Genomic DNA, 23,136 nt, shown 5'->3' with positions numbered 1-23,136 from the left:
GTGTGCAAACATGCTTGAAGTCATTAAGGCATGTGACAGAGAGCTTAGCTTTTATCATTAAGTTATCAAAAATATAAAGTGGTTTTATATGTTTTATATATGGACATCCTTATCTGGACATGCTGCTCTTTTCTATACTGAGTAGAAAGGAGGAGATAGAAAGACTGAAAAAGAGAAGACATAACAAAGACGGAAAGACAAAAGGAAATCATTAAGAGGATTGTGCTTGTAGAAGGAGAGGTATTATCTTTATGGCAGGGGTAGAACACACTATTTTTTCAAGTTTTTTTTTATATATAAAAGTTTAGTTATGGTGGGAAGTAAGTATAGGACAGAGGATCAGAAGAGGAGAGAGATATATGAAGAGTAGTTAAGCTTAGCATGAACCCCCAGTCCACAGGACATCAACTATTTCCTAAGCCTAATGGTATTGCAATGGAGGTCCCGGATGTTGAGGGGGCACGGACCTGTGGCTGAAGGCATCTCTCTACTATCTTCTCTACCACATCCTCAACCAAGTCCTGGAGTCTATGGTCTGTGAGGTCTGCCAGGCTGACAAGTGTCAATGTGCCTTCAGGACAGATGCAGCCTCTCAACCTTGTCAGGACATCCCTCAATAGACAGTGGTGAATTCTCCATGACCTGGGAGGAAAGTGGTCAGGCTGCTGCTAGGGATTCTGAACATCTGGAAAAAAGAACAGAAATGGCAGACATAGAAAGTAAAAACAAAGGACAAGGAATGCATAATTAAAGTAAGAAACAGAGAGAGAGAGGGTAGAGAGAGAGAGACAAACAAGAAATGGAGAAATAGATTTGGTATGCTGCCATAAATCATTTTAATCTTTATTAACTGTTTATTTATTTATTTATTTATTTGCAGTTGGTTTACCAGGATAGTCCATTGGGCCAAGAAGAACCCATTTTCAATGGAGTCCTGGGGAGAAAAGCTCCAAAACAAACATTACAAAAAGATTACATTAGTTTACAATTTCAATCATTTGTAGATTAGAGACAAATCTTTAAACAATGGTAACAAAAAGATTACAGCAGTTTAAAATTTAAGTCATTTGTGGATTACAGAGAAAACAAAACAAAGGTTAAGCAGTTACAGTGATAAGTTATGGGTTTTATTTTGTAGGAAAATTAAGATATAAGTAGATGAAATAAAGATCCTTGGGTTAAGTTCTGAATAGGAGCAAGCATTGCTGTTGTGTAAATATATAGTTCCATGAGTGGAATTGTAGGGATTGTCAAATGATAAGATGTTGTTACAGTTGGCTAAATTGGTGTCTTGTAATATATGATATAGTTGTTTGTAAGAGGTGGGGAATAGGCTATGAGGGGTGGGTGAAGGAGCATTCCCATGAGGATGTTAAATGTGAGTGCAGTGATTTTTAAAGGCAGGGAGGTTGGTGGTGGTACGGATAGAGGGAGGAAGTGAGTTCCATATGCGTGCCAGGGCATAGGATAGGAGGTTTTGTCCTGGAGAGTGAAGGGGTTTGTACAGTTCTATTAGGTTTTGGTTATTAGATCTTAGGAGTCTTTGTGGCATGTGCATTTTAAAGGTAGAGTTGAGAGAGGGACAGAGTGAGGGTTGAAAAATTAGTTTGTGAGCAAAAGTGAGCTGAGTATATGAGAGATAGTGAGGAAGCTCTAGCCAATTGAGTTTGTGCAGAGATGTACAGTGATGGGTAGATGATTTGTGGCTGGTGGCAAATTTGGCAATCTTATTATAACAGGAGGACAGTTTACTTTTGAGAGATGATTGTAGGTTTGTTAGGAGAGGGACACCATACAGGAGAGAGGGGATGAGAAATGTAGTAGCAAGAGTGATCTTCGTAGATGTAGTGAGGAATTGATTGTTACGGTACAGCATGCCGAGTTTCTGGTGGGTTTTTTTTATGTTTCGTAGTAGGTGGCTTTTGAATCTAAGCTGGTCATCAATCTGGACTCCTAGTAGTTTGGTTTCAGATACTAGTTCGAGAGGTGTATTATTCTGGCTAGTGATGGAGAATAGTGTACTATCAAAGGTTGTGGTTTTTGAGGGGGTAAATACCATAAGTTTAGTTTTTGATGCATTGAGTGCTAGATGATTGTCCTTCATCCACTGTTCTGTGGTAGAGAAGGCATCTTGAGTTAGATGTAAAAGAGTGGGGATGGATCTGGCTGCACAGATAATTGTAGAATCATCTGCATATTGAATAAGTTTAGCATGGGGAATTGAATGGAAAAAATCGTTTATGAATATATTGAAAAGGAGAGGGCCCAAGATGGATCCTTGGGGGACACCAGTGGGTGTGTTAAGGAATGTGGAGATGGCCTTTCCACTTGACAGCTTGTTGTCTGTTAGAGAGATAGCTGGTGAACCAATTGAGAGAGGAAGGGGATAGGTTTAGGTTAGATAGTTTAGTAAGGAGAAGGTTGTGAGAGATAGTATCAAAGGCCTTAGACAGGTCAAGAAAGAGGGTAGATACAGTGGAGCCAGAATCTCTGTCTTTATTTACAGTTTCCAGGAAGGAAAGGAGGGCAGTCATGGTACTGTGACCTGGTCTGAATCCATGTTGTGTGGAAGTTAGTAAGCTGTTATCTAAGAGATAGGGAAGGAGATGAAGATGGATACATTTCTCTAGGAGTTTTGATATAGGAGAGAGGATGGCGATGGGACGAAAGTTAGTAATATTGTTATTATTGCCTCCTTGGTGCAGGGGAATGATGAAAGCCCTTTTCCAGAGTTTGGGTACAAGACCTTCTTGGATAGACCGATTGATTAGGATGATTTATTTATAGGTTTATTTTCATTAAAACTTTATTCAGCTGAAGGAAAATTCTCAGAAACGGTTCTGGAAGCATGGGAAGAATCAGTACAGTGCAATGAAGTGGTGGTGATTCACACATTTACAGTCTACTCATACTAATGACATATACTGGTGTTACATAAGGAATGGTAATACACTTGACATTTAACACGGATATGGGTTGTACAGCAGCTGTGTGCAGAAATAATATAATATGTATTTAAATGAAATGAAAAAGTAAATGTTCATAGGTTCATAGGTTCATACTAGGCTATCTGCCCGAGGGCATTTACAAGCCTAGCCCATCGTTTTGTGGCTTATGCCACCCCTTTAGTATGGGGAACTATACCCATTATTTTGCTGTGCCTCTGTCGAGCAGTGACACTGAGGTCTTCCCATGCTTCCAGAACCGTTTCTGAGAATTTTCCTTCAGCTGAATAAAGTTTTAATGAAATGTTCTTTGTGTTTCACTGTTGCAGTCATCACATTTGGGTTGTCTGCTTGCAGTAGCCCTCAGTTGGCCTGATTAACAAAATATTGGGTCCTGCATCAGTTGCTGTCCCTTCTTCAATAACGTCTGGTCATCAGGGGTATAAAACATGCAGCTGACGCCATTACATCAGTCTTTCTTGCCGTGCGGTGCCCGAAGTAGAAGTAGTTCACAAGTGCCGGTCGGCTGACTCCCAAAATTTTCGTTTTTAACTTTCAGAACTGAAGTCTTCAACTAAAGCTAAGTACGCCATTGGGGAAACTTTTTCTTGCTCCTTACCGATGTCAGTAAAAGTTAATTGCATTTCTTGTGGAAAGCAAATACCTCACAAAGATTTTCAATCGTACTGTATTCCTTGCCTAGGCCCTGACCATGATGTACCTTGCTGTCGGTTTTGTGCTTTATTTAATCAATGCACTATCCATCGTCAGTATATTTTCACCTCTAAATATTTCGGTTCTTGGTTCAATTATCCAGAAATGTCATTGGTAAGCCATCCAACTTCTAGAATTCTGAAAAAACACAAAGATAAAGACAGAGACAGGCCACCTAGGTCCAAAGCTACCGACAACACTTCTCCTAAGCCAGTCGCCAGTTCGCCAGTACTCAGTGAGGTGCTTTTGCAGCCCCTGATACCCGCTACTTCTAACTCGCAGGCCTCTACTGAGACCCTTTCGGAGTCTGGTATGCCACAAGATGTTTCAACTCTGGAACCTGCGGATGTCTCTACCTTGGATGTGTCCAGAGCCGCTGTACAGGCACCATCTTCTGAGGGTGTATTCAGGCCTACGGACTTGCATATTAAACTGATGCCTCCTTCTTCAAGGACTAAACCTTGAACAATGCCTAGAAAATTGACGCCCAGGCTGCATTCTCAGGCCTCTATGTCTAAAAAACAAATGATAAGAATTGCTGAAGATCTTATAACTTTAATCAGGGGAAGCCAACCCCCCTCTTCTAAGAGACTTAGGACTGAAATTGTTTATGAATCTTCTGACCAGGATTCTGATTTTTCTGATTCTTCTGATGATCTGGATTTACCCTTATCTACTTATGAGGATTCTGATGCAGATGATTATATTCCCTCTGCTTCCCCTCCATAGGATTTTTCATTTGGTGAAACCTTGCAAACTCTAAGGGAGCATTTCCACAAGGAAAGCCAGGATGTTTCTGATTTGAAAAAGAGGCTTAGGGATTTCTTACTCTTGCCTCAGCATAGGCCTATAGCTATACCTCCTGTACTAGACATTGTTGATGATGCCTTTTTGGAATCTAGTTTGGCCCCTGATTCCTTGCCTCCTGCTCCCAGAAAACCTGACAGATATTACAGGGTTTTTGATTGTCACAAGTTCCTTTTTAAAAATCCTATTGCAGATCCAGAGATTATTTTACAGGGACCCAAGGACATTAAGGCCTTTACTGCCAAAACCCCTACCCTTTCTGATAGAGACTCCAGGGCACTGGATAGATGGGGTAAGAAGGTTTACACTTCTGCAACCTTGGCCATTAGGGGCTTAAACTGTCAGTTTCATATGTTAACATATCAACAACATATTATTGGATTGCTTAAACAGAAAATAATGTTAATTCCTGACTGTGCTGAAAATAAGGAATTACAGGATTTAATGCATTCTGCTGAACAGGTTGGAAAACATAGTTTGCAATGTGGGTTTGATTCTTTAGAGGCCTCTTGCAGGGCTGCTGTCACTGGGTCTGTACTCAGAAGGCATGCTTGGCTTAAGGAGCAATCTTTGCTTGATCATGTTAAAGCTAAACTGTTGGATGCTCCCTTAAATCAGGACCACCTGTTTGGCAACAAAGCTGAGGAAGTTCTTAAAAAGATGGAAGATAAAGCTAAATCTATGAAAACTGTTAAAGATTTCTTACAAGTTTAGCCTCCAAGATTTAGTAAGCATTGGCCCTCTAAGAACTGGTTCTTTCCGGCTCCTTCCAGGCCTTCTCAATCCAAACCCAGACACAGCAGAAATCCCAGGTTTCAGTCCGGGGGTTCGCACAAGACTAAGCAGTGGGGGGCTTCCGCTTCCAAATCTGGGAGTAGTAAGACTCCCCCCATGGAAAAATGTCTCAATGACTTGTTTCTAAAACTTCCAAACACTTCTCAACTGAATGCTTCTTTAGGGGGAAAGATTGGTCTGCAGGCCAAAAACTGGGAACTCATTACCCAGGACAAATGGGTTTTAAATATAGTGCCCCAAGGATACAGATTTCACTTCCACACATTACCAACGCCAAAAGGGTGGCAAGATTTACTCCCAAATCAGTGGGCATAGGCTCAAAAGTAAATACTCTCTCTTTTAAACATAAAGGCTATTCAAATTGTACCAGAAGAGGAAACAGGACAAGGTTTCTACACAAGACTTTTCCTGGTACCCGGAAAACACAATTCATGGCGTTCTATTCTGGACCTGTCTACTCTAAACACCTATTTGGTGATTCCAAAATTCAAGATGCTGACTCTTCACCAGTTGCTTCCTATGCTAGGAAAAGATGCCTGGATGGTAACACTCGAATTAAAGGAAGTATACCTGCACATCCCAATCAGGGAATCTTGCAGAAGATACCTATGCTTCAAAGCAGGCTACAATCACTACCAGTTCTCTGTACTGCCCTTTGTGAATACCCTGGGCACAGTAGATAAGCCAAAGTGCCTAGTCCTAGTCATCGCATTTTGCAGGCAAAGAATTATTCAAATATACCCATACCTGGATGATTGTTTAATTCAGGTAGAAAGCCAGGACATACTTTTGAATCATCTGGCCTTTGTACAAAAGGTGCTAACTTGTCTGGGGTACACCATAAACAAAAAGAAACCACACCTGGTACCCTGTCAACAAATCATATTCCTGGGAGCAAGCTTGAATACAACTTCCCAGATGACTTTTCTCATGCCAGAGAGACAAATTCATTTGACAGCCTACTTCAAACAAGTGGCAACAAAAACCCTACTATCTGCAAGGCAAATACTACAAGCCTTGGGGTTCATGGCCTCCTGCATTCTTCTAATTCCATATGCAAGACTGCATATGAAGAAATTACAATGGTATCTAAAAATCATACCTTGCCTACGCCAGCAGAGGCCTGCCACCAAAACAAGGGACTACCATTCTCACCATCCCCTGCCGCCCAAACCCTAACAACAGATGCATCATATTATGCATGGGGGGCTCACCTGGCAGGGAAGTGAATTCAGGGCAAATGGAACTCAAGTGAAATGCACTTGAATATCAATCAAAAAGAAACGTTATCTGTACAGAATGCTCTGACAGCCTTCAAGGACCACTTTCTTCCAGGACAATTAATGGCAAAGATGTACTACACCACTGTTATGTGGTACATAAACAAGTGGGGAGTGCACCTTCTTACCCCCAAGCAGACTAGCCATGGCATTGTGGAACACAGCCCTGAGCTACCAAGTGCATCTACAATCTCAATTCCTGCTAGGAAAACTAAATACACTGGCAGACGGACTAAGCAGAAACCTCAAGGACCCGCATGAGTGGAAGCTGGAATCAAGGATTTTCAACATGTTGACAAGCAAATGGGGAGCCCAGATATAGACCTGTTTGCCTCCTCCCAGAACTATCAATTGGACAAATTTTGCACAAGGACTCCCCACAAACAAGCTTGGAAAGTGGATGCTCTGTCCTTCAACTGGAAAAACCTATCAGTTTATGCCTTTCCTCCTCTGCCTCTGCTCTCCAAAGTACTACTAAAGATCAAACAAGACAAACCAAGGAAGATTTTGATTGCACCAGATTGGCCACACTAACACTGGTACCCCTCTTGTGCAGTGTGCCACTACTGGCCCCATGGCACCTGCCTCAGACTCCTACCCTATTATCTCAGCAGGAGAACCAGATTCTGCACCCTCAGCTTCATACACTGAACCTAGCAGCCCGGCTAATTACCTAATCTTTCCTTTACCATCCCTCAGTAAATCGGTGATGGATATCCTTTTAGAGGCAAGGAGGCCTAGTACTAAAAAATCTTATGCTGAAAAATGGAAAAGATTCTGTGCCTGGAACCAATCTCAAGGGATGAGCACAGCAGTGCCCAATTTACATCAGATTTTACAATACTTAACTGAGATGCTTCACAAGGGCCTGTCTTTCTCCTCCATCAGAATTCACGCCTCAGCCATTTCAGCTTATTATAACACAGAACCTCCCCCCTTGTCTCATCCACTGCTTAAGCAGTTCCGCAGAGGGGCCAAAAATCTACGACCACCCAGGAGAGCCCCAACTCCAGCCAGGGACCTTAACTTTGTTTTGGAAAAGCTCACCCTTCCTCCTTTCGAGCCAGCTGCCACTGCAGATTTAAAATTTCTCTCTTGGAAAGCAGCTTTCCTTTTAGCAATCATTTCAGCAAGAAGGGTATCTGAATTACAGGCCCTCATAGCAGTGGACCCTTTTATCATCTTTCAGGCAGACAGGGTATCCCTCAGGACCAATCCCTCCTTCATGCCCAAGGTGGTATCCAGTGTGGCCCTTAATCAGTCCATTCATTTGCCAACCTTTTTCCTAACCCACAGAATAAAGGGGAATGGATACTGCCCTTAGACATGCACAGACAACTTAGATTCTACTAGGACAGGACTAAACCGCAAAGGAAATCTGACCAACTGCTGGTGGAATTTGCTGCAGGGGCAGAGAGCAAGGCTATTTCAAAGCAAACCATTTTCAAATGGATAGGCCATTGCATTAATTTCTGCTACAAGCACCATGGAAAACCTATTCCAGAGGGTATCAGACCCCACTCAACCAGGGCTGGATCTATCTCTACAGCCTTTCTCAGAGGCGTCGATACCAGGGACATCCTAGAAGCTGCTAGCTGGAGTTCTGTAAATACTTTCACCAAGCATTACCATCTGCCAATTTTCTCTAAATCCAGAGCTGGCTTTGCCAGTGCAGTCTTGCAGAGCCTTATAGCTGGTCCTAATGCTATCTAAATTCCTCCTCTCATCCTTAGCTTTGGGAATCTACTCAAATGTGATGACTGCAATAGTGAAACATGAAGAATATAGTACACTTATGTACACTTACCATAAATGTACATGTTTGAGTGTATTCACTGTTGCAGCCCTGGTTACCCTCCCTCCAGCCCCCTTTCTTCTTTGGGCTATACCTCTACTCTACTTTACTACGCTCAAAAGCTTTTTGGTGTATTTGCTTTTTTGTTGGAGGTATAACCTTGTATACTTATAGATTTAATTGCTTCCCATTAAGGGGGCACCTGATATTTGGGACAAGAAAAACTGATGTAATGGCGTTGGCTGCATGTTTTATACCATTGACGACCTGACGTCATGGAAGAAGGGACAGCAACTGATGCAGGACCCAAGACTTTGTTAATCAGGCTGACTGAGGGCTACTGCAAGCAGATAACCCAAATGTGATGACTGCAACAGTGAATACACTCGAACATCTACATTTATGATAAATGTACACAACTGTACTTTTCTTTGTATATGGATTCAAGAGTAAGCCAGGAGAAAAGGTACTCTTAATTTTTGTTTTGGAATATTCTCTACTCACCTCTTGCTTGTAGTCACATATCAGTGTTAAGCACTGAATGTGTGCCAAGGTATTTTAAGCAAGTAGCTCTTGGTAACTTGAGCATCTCCTTAACTGTGCTTCCATAGGATACTACTGACATGTTTTTCCTAAACCGTTATGATTCTGGTGTCACCTTATTATATATAATGCTGTGCAACCTGCTCTTTTAGTGGTAGGGGTGAGCAGTCCAGTGTTATCTTTATGCTTGTCAACATTTTAACTGTATGGGTGAGTAGTACATTGAAATCTGCTCTACAGTCAGTTTGCTACCGTATTGAATCTCTCAGCACTGCTCTGTTATAATCTTGGTTCAAAGTGACCTTGGTGCTGTTATTTATCTGCTTAATAATTACCTAGCATAGAGCTGTGTTTATACTCTAATCATACAGTAACCATACAGTGTTCTGCCTTTACCTTCATATTACTGTCATCTGTGCTGGTCACTGACTTATGTTATTTTGCTTGTATGTTAGCTTATTTCTACTACTGGACCACTGCAGTTGCAATATTTTATGCTATGTGCTGTTGTTTTGAATCCATAGCAGTGTTATTTATTTGCATACTTTTCCAGTCAACCCTACAACTCCAGCTTTCTGTAAACCATTCTCTGTTCCCTAATGCCTGCATGTTTTTCTTTTTATTCTCTCTCTCTCTCTCTCTCACATAACTTATTCTCGCTCTTCTTTTTCAGGCTGTACTTCCCAGCTAACTAGCAGTGCAGAACACCCCTCTACCCAATCTGAAGCTCTATCAGTCTCCTCTACACAGCTGTAACAGCTCAGCAAGAATTTCAAATATATTAATGTATGTTTATCCCGACTTATTACTGTCATTATCTGTGTGTTAGTGACTGCAGGCATGCATACCACTGAACCTAAACTCTTGCTGTTCCCCTACCCCCTTTTCTAATTTTTATAATGTGCTTATTGCTGTTGTTGTAGCATAGTATATCTTATATTCTCTGGTCTATTTAATGCTCTCCCTTACCCACAGATAGATGCATATAGCATCTTTGGCTAGTTACTTTACTGCAACACCAAAGTTGTAGTGTTTGTCTGCCACTACTTATAGCTATAGTGGTTGATTCTATTTCTGCAGTCTGCCACAAACATCACCTGTCCCAGCCTGTTGCAGCCTGCTCCATTTGCCCTCGCTGCACTCAGGCTCACTCCACTCCCCTACCCTACCCCCAAAACCCACCTCCTCTATTCCTACATTTATGCCTAATCACTGAGCATAGCACACCTCCTTCCACTACCAGCCAATCACTACAACTAAACCTGTTAATCATACACGTTATGTTAATTAACTCCACACTTTATATTTAACCCCTCCCTGAGCTTCCACACTCACATTAACCCTTACCATCCATTTTTACCAAGCCAGCCCTAACCAACAACATTAAATACACATATAATGTTACTCCAACACTTCACATTATGAACCATGCTCAGTACTACATACCTCTACACATGCTATCAAAACCAACTTGTCACCACCATTCATTCTCCCAACAACCCATTCATATCCCCATCCCCTTCTACTATTTCTGACTTTTTCACCACATCTCCTCAACAGCTCCATTACAAAACTTTTCTCATATAAATATGTACATTTAAAAATAAATCCATGCCCACTACACAAATATGCTAGACTACTTACCAAACTTACCCACCTATTTCCAGACAAGTCAACTCAAATTAAACAAAGCAGAGTCATGCACCCTAACCCTGGCCCTCAACCCCCACAACAAACACCCCTCTCTTGTTACATCCCATTCACTCCAAACATCACTCAGTTCCCACATATTAAGACTGATCTCCATTCTAAACATGAACCTAAGAAGCATATAAAATAAAACTCCTGAATTTCATGCAACCCTCAGCCAGTACTCTCTAGACATAGCAATATTAACAGAAACCTGGCTAAAATCACACATACAAGATGTGAAAATGTTTACTAGTCAGAAAAGTAGTTCAGTTATAGCTGTTCTTGCTTAGGATATGTGATATTAGTGAACACTTTTATATCAAGTTTTGCTATATACTTCCATTTATTAAGCAAGAAAAGAGTAAAGTACAGAATTTCATACTTTCACTCTAAGTAGTCTATCTGTGCTAATAGGTATTTCTTTTAAAGCAAGTTATGACTATATGACATCTTTCCAATTTTTACATTAGAGCTTGTCTATTTGAGGAATGGGTATTTTATGCAACTTACAATTCCTTTGTAGTTTCTTCTTTTCACCCTGACTTACATACTTACAAACCCTTGAAGTTTTAAGTAATATCTAAGCAACAGACTTTTATTTTCCCCTCATAGATACAGACGTGATACACACACACATAAAATTGTAGCAAATGAAAGGAAGTTATGACATCCTTCCTGTTCAGTGTTTATTAAACCAGATGTATTTATTTTTACATGATGCATGCAGTCAAAAATTTTCATGGCAATGTGTGCTTTCATAATTTGTCACTTAATAAATGTAAGTATATAACGGGATTAAGTAGAAATGCATGCATAATTAATACATTTCTCAATTTTCTATTTGCTTGTCATTCACATGATACTTTAATCCATACCTCCACTTTGACTAGGGTGTGGTGGCTGAGTTCAGCCATCCTGTGTGTGCAGATAGTATGTTGGAAGAAATTATATTCTTATGCAATTAACATATTAATAATTGTTTACTGGCCTACACAAACCAAATCTTTTACTTCTAAGAATTGTTTAACTGTACTACAGTTAATTACCAAGCTAATGATTACAATATATGAAATTATATGGGGATATCAATAGCTTCTTTTCTGTTTGTGTATAATATGTATATATATATATATATATATATATATATATATATATATATATATATATATATATATATATATATATATATATATATATATATATATTTTTTTTTTACATGAAAAAATGATGTATACTCATGCAGATTTACTTTTTCATGTATATATATTTACAAATATTTCCTTTTTGTACATATATAATTGTATTTATACACAAAAGAATGTCAGCACATAAACATAGTTTTATACAAATGCATTTCTGTTTACAGTTATGTTGATGTTTACTCATAGCTTTGGATTACATATAGATACATTTTCCACATTTTCCACTTACACATACATATCTTCTTGCATTTACGTAGTTGTACAATATTTCTATAACATATATCTTAAACCTACTTGTGATAAGATTTAAAAATGAGAAATACTTAGTGTAGAAAAATGACTTTCTCATCATCACCTTGTCTAACCACTCCATCAGCTACTCAGACCTACGCTTCTATAGGTAATCATAAATGTAGTGGCAGTGGGGGCTAGAGCAGGTCATCCCTCTTAGGGATGTCAGATGCTCACCCAACTCTAACAGATGTCCATGTTTTCCAGTCTAAGCCACATATACAGGACTTCATTTTCTCCAGGTACAAATCCCAAAGAAGCTGTAACATGATTTAGATGTATTTATCACACCACTTCAGAGCTCAGCCTGATATCTTCACAGGTGCTGCCATCTCTTGATGTGCCAGAACCAGAATGAAGAATATAAGTTCTGGGCTATGTTTGACAGGTCTGGAACAACACCCCCTGATGTGTGACATCACCTTAACTAAACCCAGTAAACAAGTAGAGGCATTAGACATTGCACTGCTATCACTGGCAACTTTGGCTTTATCAAAATGCTTTGCAAATAGACTTTTAGTTTTTAAAGGAATATATTCTCATTTCATTTCCATGCTGAATAAAATCCAGTTATGTAATCATTGCTCTTAAAGTTGCTTACATCTGTTTCTGCTTCTATGTTTTACTGTTGCCTGTCCTTACTTGAACAATCAACCTTAATGTCATCATACGGTAATCATATCTTTTAAGCTTTCCTTTTGCAGTATCGCATCAATAAAAATCCTCTTTTTTTTTTTTTTTTTTTTTGCATAAATAAATAAATATTCCTGCATGTGTAATTGTGTGCTTATACAAAGTGTTGGGTGATTTGAGGTGATGAGGTGTGCCAGGGTATACAGAATGAGTGTGGATTATCCTTCCTGATTATAAAGACGTAACTGCATCTGACTCTTTTTGCCTCTTTCTAATCACAGGGGCATTAGAGAATTACTAGAGGTGTTCACATTTTCACTCAGACACCTGGAGGCTATTGGGGACTGCTGAGGATGCAGCCACTTTCTGATGTGCATTCAAATGTAACTGAGACCTGTTTATGCAGCTGCCTATTGAAATGTTTGCACTTGAAATACTGACAGTCAAACATCTGGAAAAAAAAACTTGGAGAAGACCGACTGTTGAAAATCACTCTTCTGCCAGATATCTTTTTACAGGGGGTCCCCTCACACCCACAAACGTGTATATACCAAGTACAAAATTGCCATAGCTCAGAGAAAAGTGTATATTCTGAGAAATGGCATCTTAGACTTAGTATATGTAATTCCATTCTTTCTACCACTTAGTCTCAGTTTCAGCACTCTAGCAATCGAGCAGGTACCAATAATTCAAATGATTACCATTTATGCAGATTTTTCCTTACATGGTCATGTATTACAGTGATTCAGAGAGATAAATGTTAAAAAGCCTAGTCTGCATATAACACATGTAAATCAACCTGAATGTATGTGAATAAATTCAAACCACCATATTAACTTTTGTTCACTTGAAATATGAAAACACAAAGTTTTTAAGTATGGAATAAGTGGTAAAAAGGTTAGACATTATTAATAAGCATTTTATATTGATATTAGATTACATTGTTCACTTGGGGAATTGTGCTTTTATTGATATGATTGTCAGATATGGATGATTCATGTCAATACTGATTTGTGTCATTATAAACGGAAATTCAAGACAGTTAAACTAGAATGTATACGAAAGTAGTCCCACTGGCAATGTAAAACATATTTTAAAAATTCATTTTGGTGGAATTTAATGATTACACTAGTCAGGATATAAGATCATAATTTGAAATGATTCTAGTCTAATGTGTCAGGATACATACTGCACCACTGTGATATTTCACAGTGTTGCTCCTGAATGAAAAAAATGGCAGTATGACTACAGGCTAATGTTAGAAGACGGATACAAGCCTGTTAGCAATGTGCTTATAATACTAGTATGAATCTGTTGATAATTATGCACAGATTACTACAAAACAACTTTAATTTGCAGGATTGGCACTTTGCAAGTGAATATGGATATTGATGTTGTGTCACCAAAACTGGTTTTGTACTCATATCTTTGATTTACTGTTGATTGAAGAAGGCATACTTTCATGTCTGTATTTTTTGGTTGATGATTGGATGAAAGGTTTCAGTTTATGACTCTGCCATGTTATTTTAGGAACATTAATGATGCAGCTGCATGAATCCACACACAGAAAGGACAATTTTAGCTATAAAGGGAACCTCATCCTCATGGAAACCCTTAGGAGATATGGCAAATGCATTTTAGTAAAAGGGGCCCCAACAATTTGAGAGGGCAAAGGCAGAGAACAAGTGGTTATGAATGTTAATGTTGGTAGAAGGAACCATCAATTAATATAGTGCAAAAAGAGGGCCGATGATATTGTAGGATGTGCCAGAGAAAATGCAAGGTAGAATGCAATTGTCTGTAGCAGTACTTGGGGAGGATCTCTTACACGTCTCCATTTAACATCCAATGAGGAATAACAATGGCACTGGCATAATCTGAGCTGGTGTGGACACTGGCTACTACCCACATATGAAGTATCAACAGATATCTGCTAAGGAAGGATGGTTTAACAGCAGTAGTATATTTATATTGAGAACAGTATGCTGAAACTGAATGATTACATGTAACAGATGGCAACTGCGATTAATGGGTGAATCTTACACTTCTGCATATAATGACATTAAACACAGTGTGTGCATGTTAAATTCCCTCTGCACCCCACTGCACAGCACACAAGTGCATATGACAGTATTCAACTGATCATCATCATCATCATCACCAGCCCCCTTTTTTCCTATTTTCTACAAGGGATCAGGGTATAGTGTTAACTTTCACCATCTATCTTGATTTAGTGCCACACTTCTGCCTGACTGTCACAGATCTTTTTCACACAATCCATCCACCTCTTTGCTGGATTTCCTCAGTTCCTTTTACCTTCTTCCTAATTGTCCCAAATTTTCTTCACCAGATTGTATCCTGGTTTTCTGCACATGCATCCATATCACTGTTATCCATCCTCTTTGATCTTTTCTGCAGTTGGAGCTACTTTGGCTTCTGCTCTTATGTCCTCATTTCTTTGTCTGTCCCACAGTGTCTGCCCTACCACCTTTCTCAGGCACTTCATTTCCATCACCCCTAGCTTCTTCATCTGTTCTGCCTTTACTGCCCAGGTTTCTGTACCATACAGCAGTACTGGTTGCAATACTGTCTTGTACATCTTACTTTTCAACTTCTTTGGCATTCTTTTGTTATAGACTACACCTGAGACTCCTATGCCAGTTGGCTACAGCCCCTCTGATTCTAGCTTTGACCCCTTCATTTAGACTTCCCTTCTCCTCAACCACCCCTCCGAGATAATTGAAATTATTTACTTGTTCCACTATCTTCCCTTCTATTTCACTTCTCAGTTTCTTCTGACTTCCCCAATTTGCTGCCAATACCACTGTTTTATCTGTGCTTAGTTTTATCCTATTTGCCTTTAGTTGCATTCCATACCTCTATCCTTTGTTGACATTCTTGCTCAGAGTCTGCCTGTAATGCTGCATCATCTGAATACAGTAACTTTGTTGCTCTGTCCCCTCCAACCTGTTTGCTAATTAGGTCCATCACCAGTATGAATAGCAGTGGTCTTGGAGCTGAACCCTGGTGTACACCCATTCCCACTGGGATCCCCTCTTTGAGGCCAAACACTGTTCATACTTGAGTCATTGGGTCATTGTACATAGCCTGCACTAATTTTACCAATGTTTCTGGGACTTCGAACCATGTCTGTACTGCCCAGATCAGCGTTCTTGGGACCTTGTTATATGCTTTCTCCAAGTCCAGGAATGCCCAGTTGGATTCTTTCCTAATCTGTAGCTTCTTCTCAACTATCTGTCTAACTGCAGACATTGGGTCAGTTGTGCTGCATCCTGATCTGAATCTGAACTGCTTATCTCCCATCTTACATTCTTCTACTCTGTGTATCTGTTTATCAATCACCCTCTCCAGAACTTTCATGAAATGTGGTAGGAGTTTGATGCCACTGTACTGCTCACAGATATAGATGTCCCCTTTGTTCTTGTACACTGGCACAATTATGCTTATTCTCCAGTCATCTGAGATATGTCTTTCTCTCCAAACTGCTATGAGTACCCCCAGGAGCAATTTCTCCCCTATCTCACCAAATGTCTTTATCATATCTGCTGTGATGTCATCTGAGCCTGCTGCTTTCCCTGACTTCATTTTTCTTAGTGCTATTCTTATTTCTTCTAGGGTGGGCCCCTCTTCTTCTGTTATCATAGGCTGTTTCTGGGGCAGCACAGCTTCTGTGAGGTTTTCTTCATTCAGAAGCTGCTAGAAATATTCCTTCCATCTGCCTTTGATGTCCTGTGGGCTGGTAATCAGGACATTGCAGGCATCCCTTATGAAGTGAATCTGGATGTCTTCTTTATCTTTCTGCCTTTGCCTTGCAACTTGATAAAGTTTCTTTGTACCATCTACTGAGTCACTTTCCAGAAGTTGGTAGAGTGTCTTCAGTGCCCTATTCTTTGGTATTACAACTCCTTTCTTAGCTTCTTTGTTAGCCAACCAGTATTCCTTCCTAGCCTGGTTGATTTTTCTATCTCCCATTTTTTCCTGCACTCCTTCTTTCTTTTGATCACTTCCTGGACTTCTGCAGTCCACCACCAGATTTCCTTATGTACCTTATTTCCATACCTGACTCCGCCACATATCTGTTTTGTAGTCCTAACACATGCTGTTTTGAGGTGCTGCCATTCTTCTTCAATTCCAAATATTTCCTCCACTTCTTGGATGCTAGATCCCTGAGTAATTCCTTGAATTATTATATGGTACCGCTTCCTGGAGTGGTCCAGTGTCACCAAATAAATTATAAGCACTCTCAAAGGTTAAATACATTCTACAAGGACCAGCCACAATAAAAGGTTTAAATATATTTAATAATAAATAATAAAAGAGCATGCAAATAATGAATATATAGTTACAGTAAATCATAGAGTTCATATCACAGGAAATATTGAAAATAACATTGATAAGCAGACTCAGAAAAATAAAGAAAACAATACCTAAATTAAGATTTACTCTATTTTCCTGACTGAATCTAGGAGAATTACTATTTCCTACTTACTTAATAGAATAGGCAGATGATGTGGTGAATGGTCCTGCTTGTTGTCAGACCCTATGCAGAATAGTCAGTAGTGAGAGATTTCCCAATATAATATCTGAAATGTAATTTCCAAGATGGTTGCCAGAATTACCTCATCTGGTCACCTGGCTCTAGGTTGTCAGAGTATCCCCCTTTGGAGCTGAGACAGGAATTTAGCATAGACTGCTACAATACACATCTAAATGTTTATGGCAGTGCTCTGGAGCTTCCCCTCTTTTTACTGAACTAATGAACAAAGGCTTCTTCCAGACATGCCATCTCCGGTCCTATTCAAAGCTGTGACATAAGCACTTCAATGGTGCAACACGTAGTCCAATTAACAGCATTTTTTCTTAAAGTAAGAAGTAAGCTAGCTGTATAACTTCTTCTCTGTCCAGCAGGACCCACTGTTGATACATTTTTTAACACTAGCCACTTTACAAACACATTTTGATTTTCAAAGGCCATGCATTTCTAATACATTTGCAGCATAAGCATCCATGCAAATCAGTTTGGCACTCAAATGCCATACAGTTCTAATATATTTGTAACATAAGCTTGTGCAGATCAGTTTGATATTCAAAGGACATATAATTCTTTACAGAACTCCAGCTGGCTATGCTGGCACTAGCCCATATCATCACAAGTCTTATGCTAATAACTAAATTTTGGTGGGCCTCTCTATTCATGTTTTTGTAACAGAGTGACTCTGAAAATCTTATTATAAGAAGATGTTTTAGGTTGTAGACCATTAATTAACTTTTTGTGGAGGATCACATCAGTATATTGTAATAATTTTCCACTCAACTTTTCCATATTTTTTACATCTCATGCCTAATTAATTGGAAAAAAAAAGCTAAGATATTTAGTATATCACTTTGACTGCATATGTGATAAAACTTAGCTTTATATTCACTTGCATTAGTTATGTTGTGACCATGTTACCTGGATTTTTTTTATTTTGAAGAGAGGGAGTGGACCTTTAGAAATTTTACCTGTAAATGGAATAGACCCACATTGTTTCCTCAATGTGGAATCAAATAAGCTAAGGGCAGGGAACAAACGAGTCAAAGGACCCTTGTTCTGCCAGCAGCAACAGTAACCGCTCTGAGCAAAGGGAAACCATCAACTGACCCTGGGAATTATAGACCCATAAGTTTGACTTGCTTCATCTGCAAGACCATGGAAAGAATCATTATGGACCTTATTAACAAGAGCAGAGGTAACATTCAATCTCTGGACCCAACCCAGTTTGGATTCATTAAAAGTTTATTATGCCTGTTAAACATAGTTGATTTCTTTGAGAAAGTCACAGAAGCCCTGGACAAGGGAAAGACAGTGCATACCACCTGTCTTGACCTGGCCAAGGCATTTGACAGAACCCTCCACTCAAGTATTATAGAGAAACTCTCACAATTGGGAATTAACACCTACATTACCAACTGGCTCACCGTCAGGGCACATAATGTCAAAGTGGGTGATTTCACCTACAGCAAAAGACCAGTCACCAGTGGCGTACCACAGGGTTCAGTGCTGGAACTCTAACTGTTTGGAATTTATTTCTCAGAAGTTCAGACAAAATTGGACAGCATGTGGTTGACCAAGTACTCTGATGATTGCAAATGGGGAGCAATCATCGAGTCTCCCAATGATGGTAATATATTGCAGACAGGATTAATGCAAACAAATGACTGGTGTCAAAGCCATGGAATAAAGCTAAATGCAAAATAAAAATGCATTATTATTCCCTTTCGGAAAGCCAATAGCCTGCTAATTACATTATAGACAGCACCCCCTAAGTGCAGACCCATTGGTACATGATTTGGGTACTCAGGGTGATAGCAACCTGAACTTTGACCACCACATATCCTTCCATGTGGCTCATCTTATAAGTAAAGGCATCATATCTAGATCTAAGGATGTTATAGTTCCATTATATTCAGCCATCATCAGACCAATAATTGAGTACAATGCTCCCTTTTGCATGTACCTCAATACACATCTGCAACAACTGGAGAGACCACAGAGGTTTCTACCAAGAAATGACAGGGTACACATAACGAGTCTTATGCAGAAAAACTGAAAGCCCTGTTGCTGTATTCTGTCCCCTACAGGTTGTTCTGACCTGGCCCTGATGGAAATGCTACACATCAAACTGCATGAGGGTCACTCACTCTAGGGATCTTATCCAAGCCTCTAACATAAACAGGTCATGCAGGAAAGATAGATAAATATCTCCATGAGACTGCCACTTCCATGGAACAAGCTTCCAGTTCCCCTGAAACGGAGCCCATCCCTGATTCTTTTATATCAAAACCTAGATCAATGGATGGGTGACCTGAAAATTCACTCCTGGGGTGGTGTCCATGTCTCTTCTAAACAGAAAAAGTCATTATTAGCTACCATAGACCCTTATCTCTGTGAACATCACACACCTAACTACAGACAACTGGCGCAACTTGGGATGAATATGGCTAGGCTTGTAAGAGCTCTAGGGCCATTAGCCTCAATACTTTCTATGAAGCTATGATCCTATGAGGAGTTGATCCAAGGCACACAGCAGATGAAAAAAATCAATATTACCAAGTGAACATAATCATAAGCTATACTGATAGCATTCATTCTCATGAAATCCTTATAGTGATATAGAATCAACCATATCAAGTTACCTAATTCAGGAGTATAGCAGGCACAGCCTAGAACTGTAAACTATTGAAAAATACTTAAAGACAATAGTTCTGCATTTGAGAGAAATGCACACTGTGTAGCCACACATATTGTATTTTATCACTCTGCTTAATATTTACATTTTGCATCATCTATTGCAAACATCTCCAAAAGATTAATGACAATTCAGGGAAAATGAAAATATCAAGCGCAACATGCATAGATAAGTACCATTGAAAACGTTGCTTTGGAAAAAATACCTGTAAATAGGCGTTGGATTTCCTCGTGCTTCGCAGTTTAACACCACCTTTTCTCCTTCAGAATCAATAGGAAATACAATATTGGTTGGTTCCTGAGTAAAAATAGGTCCATATTCTAAACTTTCTGAAAAAAAATACAAATGATGTCAACATATTACTCATCTGTCAAGATGTACACCTAACTTTGCAGTAACTTAGTAAAATACTTTTCCTGTCTTAGTATGCATATAACAAAAGTATTTTGATTATGGTTCTTGTCTCTGCACCTAAGCATTATAGTTATTTGAATAAATAGTTTCTCCTTTCAAGGACAAAAAAATCAATTAAATTGCCAGATGAATGAACAATACCCTTCATCAGCTTTCAACTTAATTTGTTTTGTTTTTTTCTCATATAATTGAAAAGGTACCAAAAAATATAAATACATCTTAAACCAAAAAGAAGCATTCATTGTTTACTGCAGCAAGAGGAATGTTTCTAGACAATATCAAACAAGAATAAACAAACACCTAAACGACTTTTCTCTTCACTGTTTATAATTTAAAATATACCTAAAATAATGCATACATTTATAATTTACAGAATTCATAACTTGGGTTGGAAACCATTTCAAGAATCTACTTCTGGCTTTTTCCCGGTTAGGGGTCACCACAGTGGATCACCTGTCCGCTCATCAATGGCAGTGGAGTTTTACAGTGTTGAGTTGCCAGCCCAGCACCCAACCTTCCACAGAAGGCACAAACATGCACGCACTCACACCTGGGGCCAATTTAGAGTGTCCAATCCACCTACAGCATGTCTTTAAGATGTGGAGAACCCGGAGGAAACCCACGTGACCACAGGGAGGACATGCTTTACTCTGTAAAGGCTTGCAGCCGACGCGCTAGGAGAGGAGAGACAACTAAAAGGTTTTTATTAAATTCTTATTTTGGAAAGTAGAGCTGTTTTCACTGGTCTTTTGTGTGGTTTCAGAATAATTTGCTTTTGGATAGTGGTTATAATATAAATTCTGTTGTTATAGTCATCCTTCAATAAAAAGTTTACAGCTATCAGAAATGTGAAAAATTTAATTCCATCCTACGGTTTCACTTTAGAGCAACTAGCATGCATCTATAATTTCTTGCTAGCTTGTTATAAGTGAGCAAAAGAAAGGAATGCTAAATCATTTGACCATGCTATTAAATGTATTCCTGATGTGTTGGATGTTTTTTTTCCTGTATTAACTATCAGAAGTGTTATGAGGAATACTGCTGTTTATGTGTGCAGCCTTTCTCAAATAGAACAAAACTGACACTTAAAGATTATCATCGAGATACTCTGCCCCCTTTTTATTTATAGGCAGAAATACGATTTAATGCCTTGCTTGAATACAGAAAAAAACAGCTAGATCTTTTAAGAGACAGATATAATGAAAAGGGGGTAGGAGTTCTGGAGCTGTCCATTCTGAACATGTACAAAAAAAAATCTGAATATTAACTTTCCAGTCTATGCGTGTCCAATAGTTTGGAATGTTATACTAGATTTAGTGGATGTCTACCTGCATAGCTCTTATAAAGAATTCCTTGGACATTTTTAGAAACTCATAATCTGAGTTCAACAAATTGCCATTTCATCTTTTTAATGTTCCTGTGTGTAAGTCACCTGCCAAGCAGCAATGTTTCTTCAACTTACTCCAAAGGAATATAATATCTGTTCCTGTAAAAATTAGGACTTCATACACTCAGACATTATTCAGAATCTACATTTGTCTTCATAATACAATTTTTTTTCAATATGTTGTCAATTGTCTGCATTTTATTTGAACCTATATATGTAATGCTACATACTCTCACTGTCAGAGATCCACGGTCATTTAAGCCTGTAATAGGCTAAGGTCTTGTACTCTTCTCTGATGTCTTTCAGGCCCAAAGTGTAGAAAGTTTACACTCAATGTTTAAAATTTACTTGTTCTCTCAAACTATTTTTTCTAAAGGAAACCAGCAAATCAACAATCTGAAAATCTTGCTAGCAAAGTGGAAAAAAGAGTTTGCTTTTATTGTTGTGATCAATTTCTTCAAAGTCTTTTATTGCCACGTTTTCCATTCCTCTAGTAAAGGTAGTCTATCATCTCTGCTTTGTTGCCAGTCATCATCATCATCAAACCATTTTTTCCTTTTTTTTTTAAATCGGATGGGATGTCTCTTTAATTGTCACCACCACTCACAACATACAGCCACGTTCCTAACCTCTTTGACAGTCATTCTCAAATTTCACATGTATTCTCTTGCAGTTGGTGCAGATGTTAGGGTTCCAAGCTGCATACTGCCAAAGTAATGGCCTCAAAAGCTTAGTCTGAATGCTAACCATTCTCCAAGTCGTCTCACATATTAGACTTTCCATTTTTTCTTCTATTTCTTCCATTATTTTAGGTTCTATTAAGGTTTCAATTTGCTGCTCAGAAGGTCCATTTTCTTAAGTAATGTTCTGTGTACATAAATCATTTTTTGTGGCATACAAGTGATAACAAAAGTCTGAAAAGATTACCATACCATCTCCTGGTTTACTTACTATTTCACTATTTGCTGGACATTTCATTACATAAATTATTTTTTTGTCTCAATCCAACCATCAAGGGCTTTATTTCTTTGGAGGTATTACCAAAAGATACTCCATTTTGACTGCTCTCTGGAACTCTACATATCTGTGCGCTTCTAATTTTGTTGCAATTAGCTGACCAGTCTCTTTTTTTAGAGATTTCTCTCATCTTTATGCTTACCACTCTTTTCTTGTGCTTTGTAACTTGTGTACTCTATCGCTTTCTATGTTTCTTTTCTTTTACACTCATCCCAGCTCTCACTCACCCTTAACTACATCCTCTAAGCAGATCCCCATTTTTTCTTTCTTTACACAATTTTGGAATTTCTGATTTTTTAGTATGTATGTGTCAATCTGAATTGGAAAAGTGAGTACAAGTAGGAGTTCACCAGAGAATAACAGGGGCTGTA

The 23,136-nt window shown here is 38.9% G+C and overlaps 1 protein-coding gene across 8 annotated transcripts in view; it reads right to left on the bottom strand.

The window, feature by feature from the left end:
* The window catches only part of CNTN5 (contactin 5), a 5,719,910-nt gene that overhangs the window by 2,801,276 nt on the left and 2,895,498 nt on the right, over positions 1 to 23,136 (bottom strand). For 7 of the 8 annotated variants that reach the window (XM_044072706.1, XM_044072701.1, XM_044072707.1 and 4 more), the window contains one exon: positions 20,153 to 20,276. In XM_044072706.1, coding sequence (XP_043928641.1) covers positions 20,153 to 20,276 — 124 coding nt within the window. Of the gene's footprint in view, positions 1 to 20,152; positions 20,277 to 20,719; positions 20,779 to 23,136 lie in introns of those variants that run through there. The other variant, XM_044072708.1, reaches the window with a different exon arrangement.

Source organism: Protopterus annectens, chromosome 5.part0 (genome assembly GCF_019279795.1).
Source record: "Protopterus annectens isolate FY-2018-M chromosome 5.part0, PAN1.0, whole genome shotgun sequence".
NCBI lineage: Eukaryota > Metazoa > Chordata > Ceratodontiformes > Protopteridae > Protopterus > Protopterus annectens.
The sequence above is the reverse complement of the archived record's forward strand: the minus strand, read 5'-3'. Positions and strand labels throughout refer to the sequence as shown.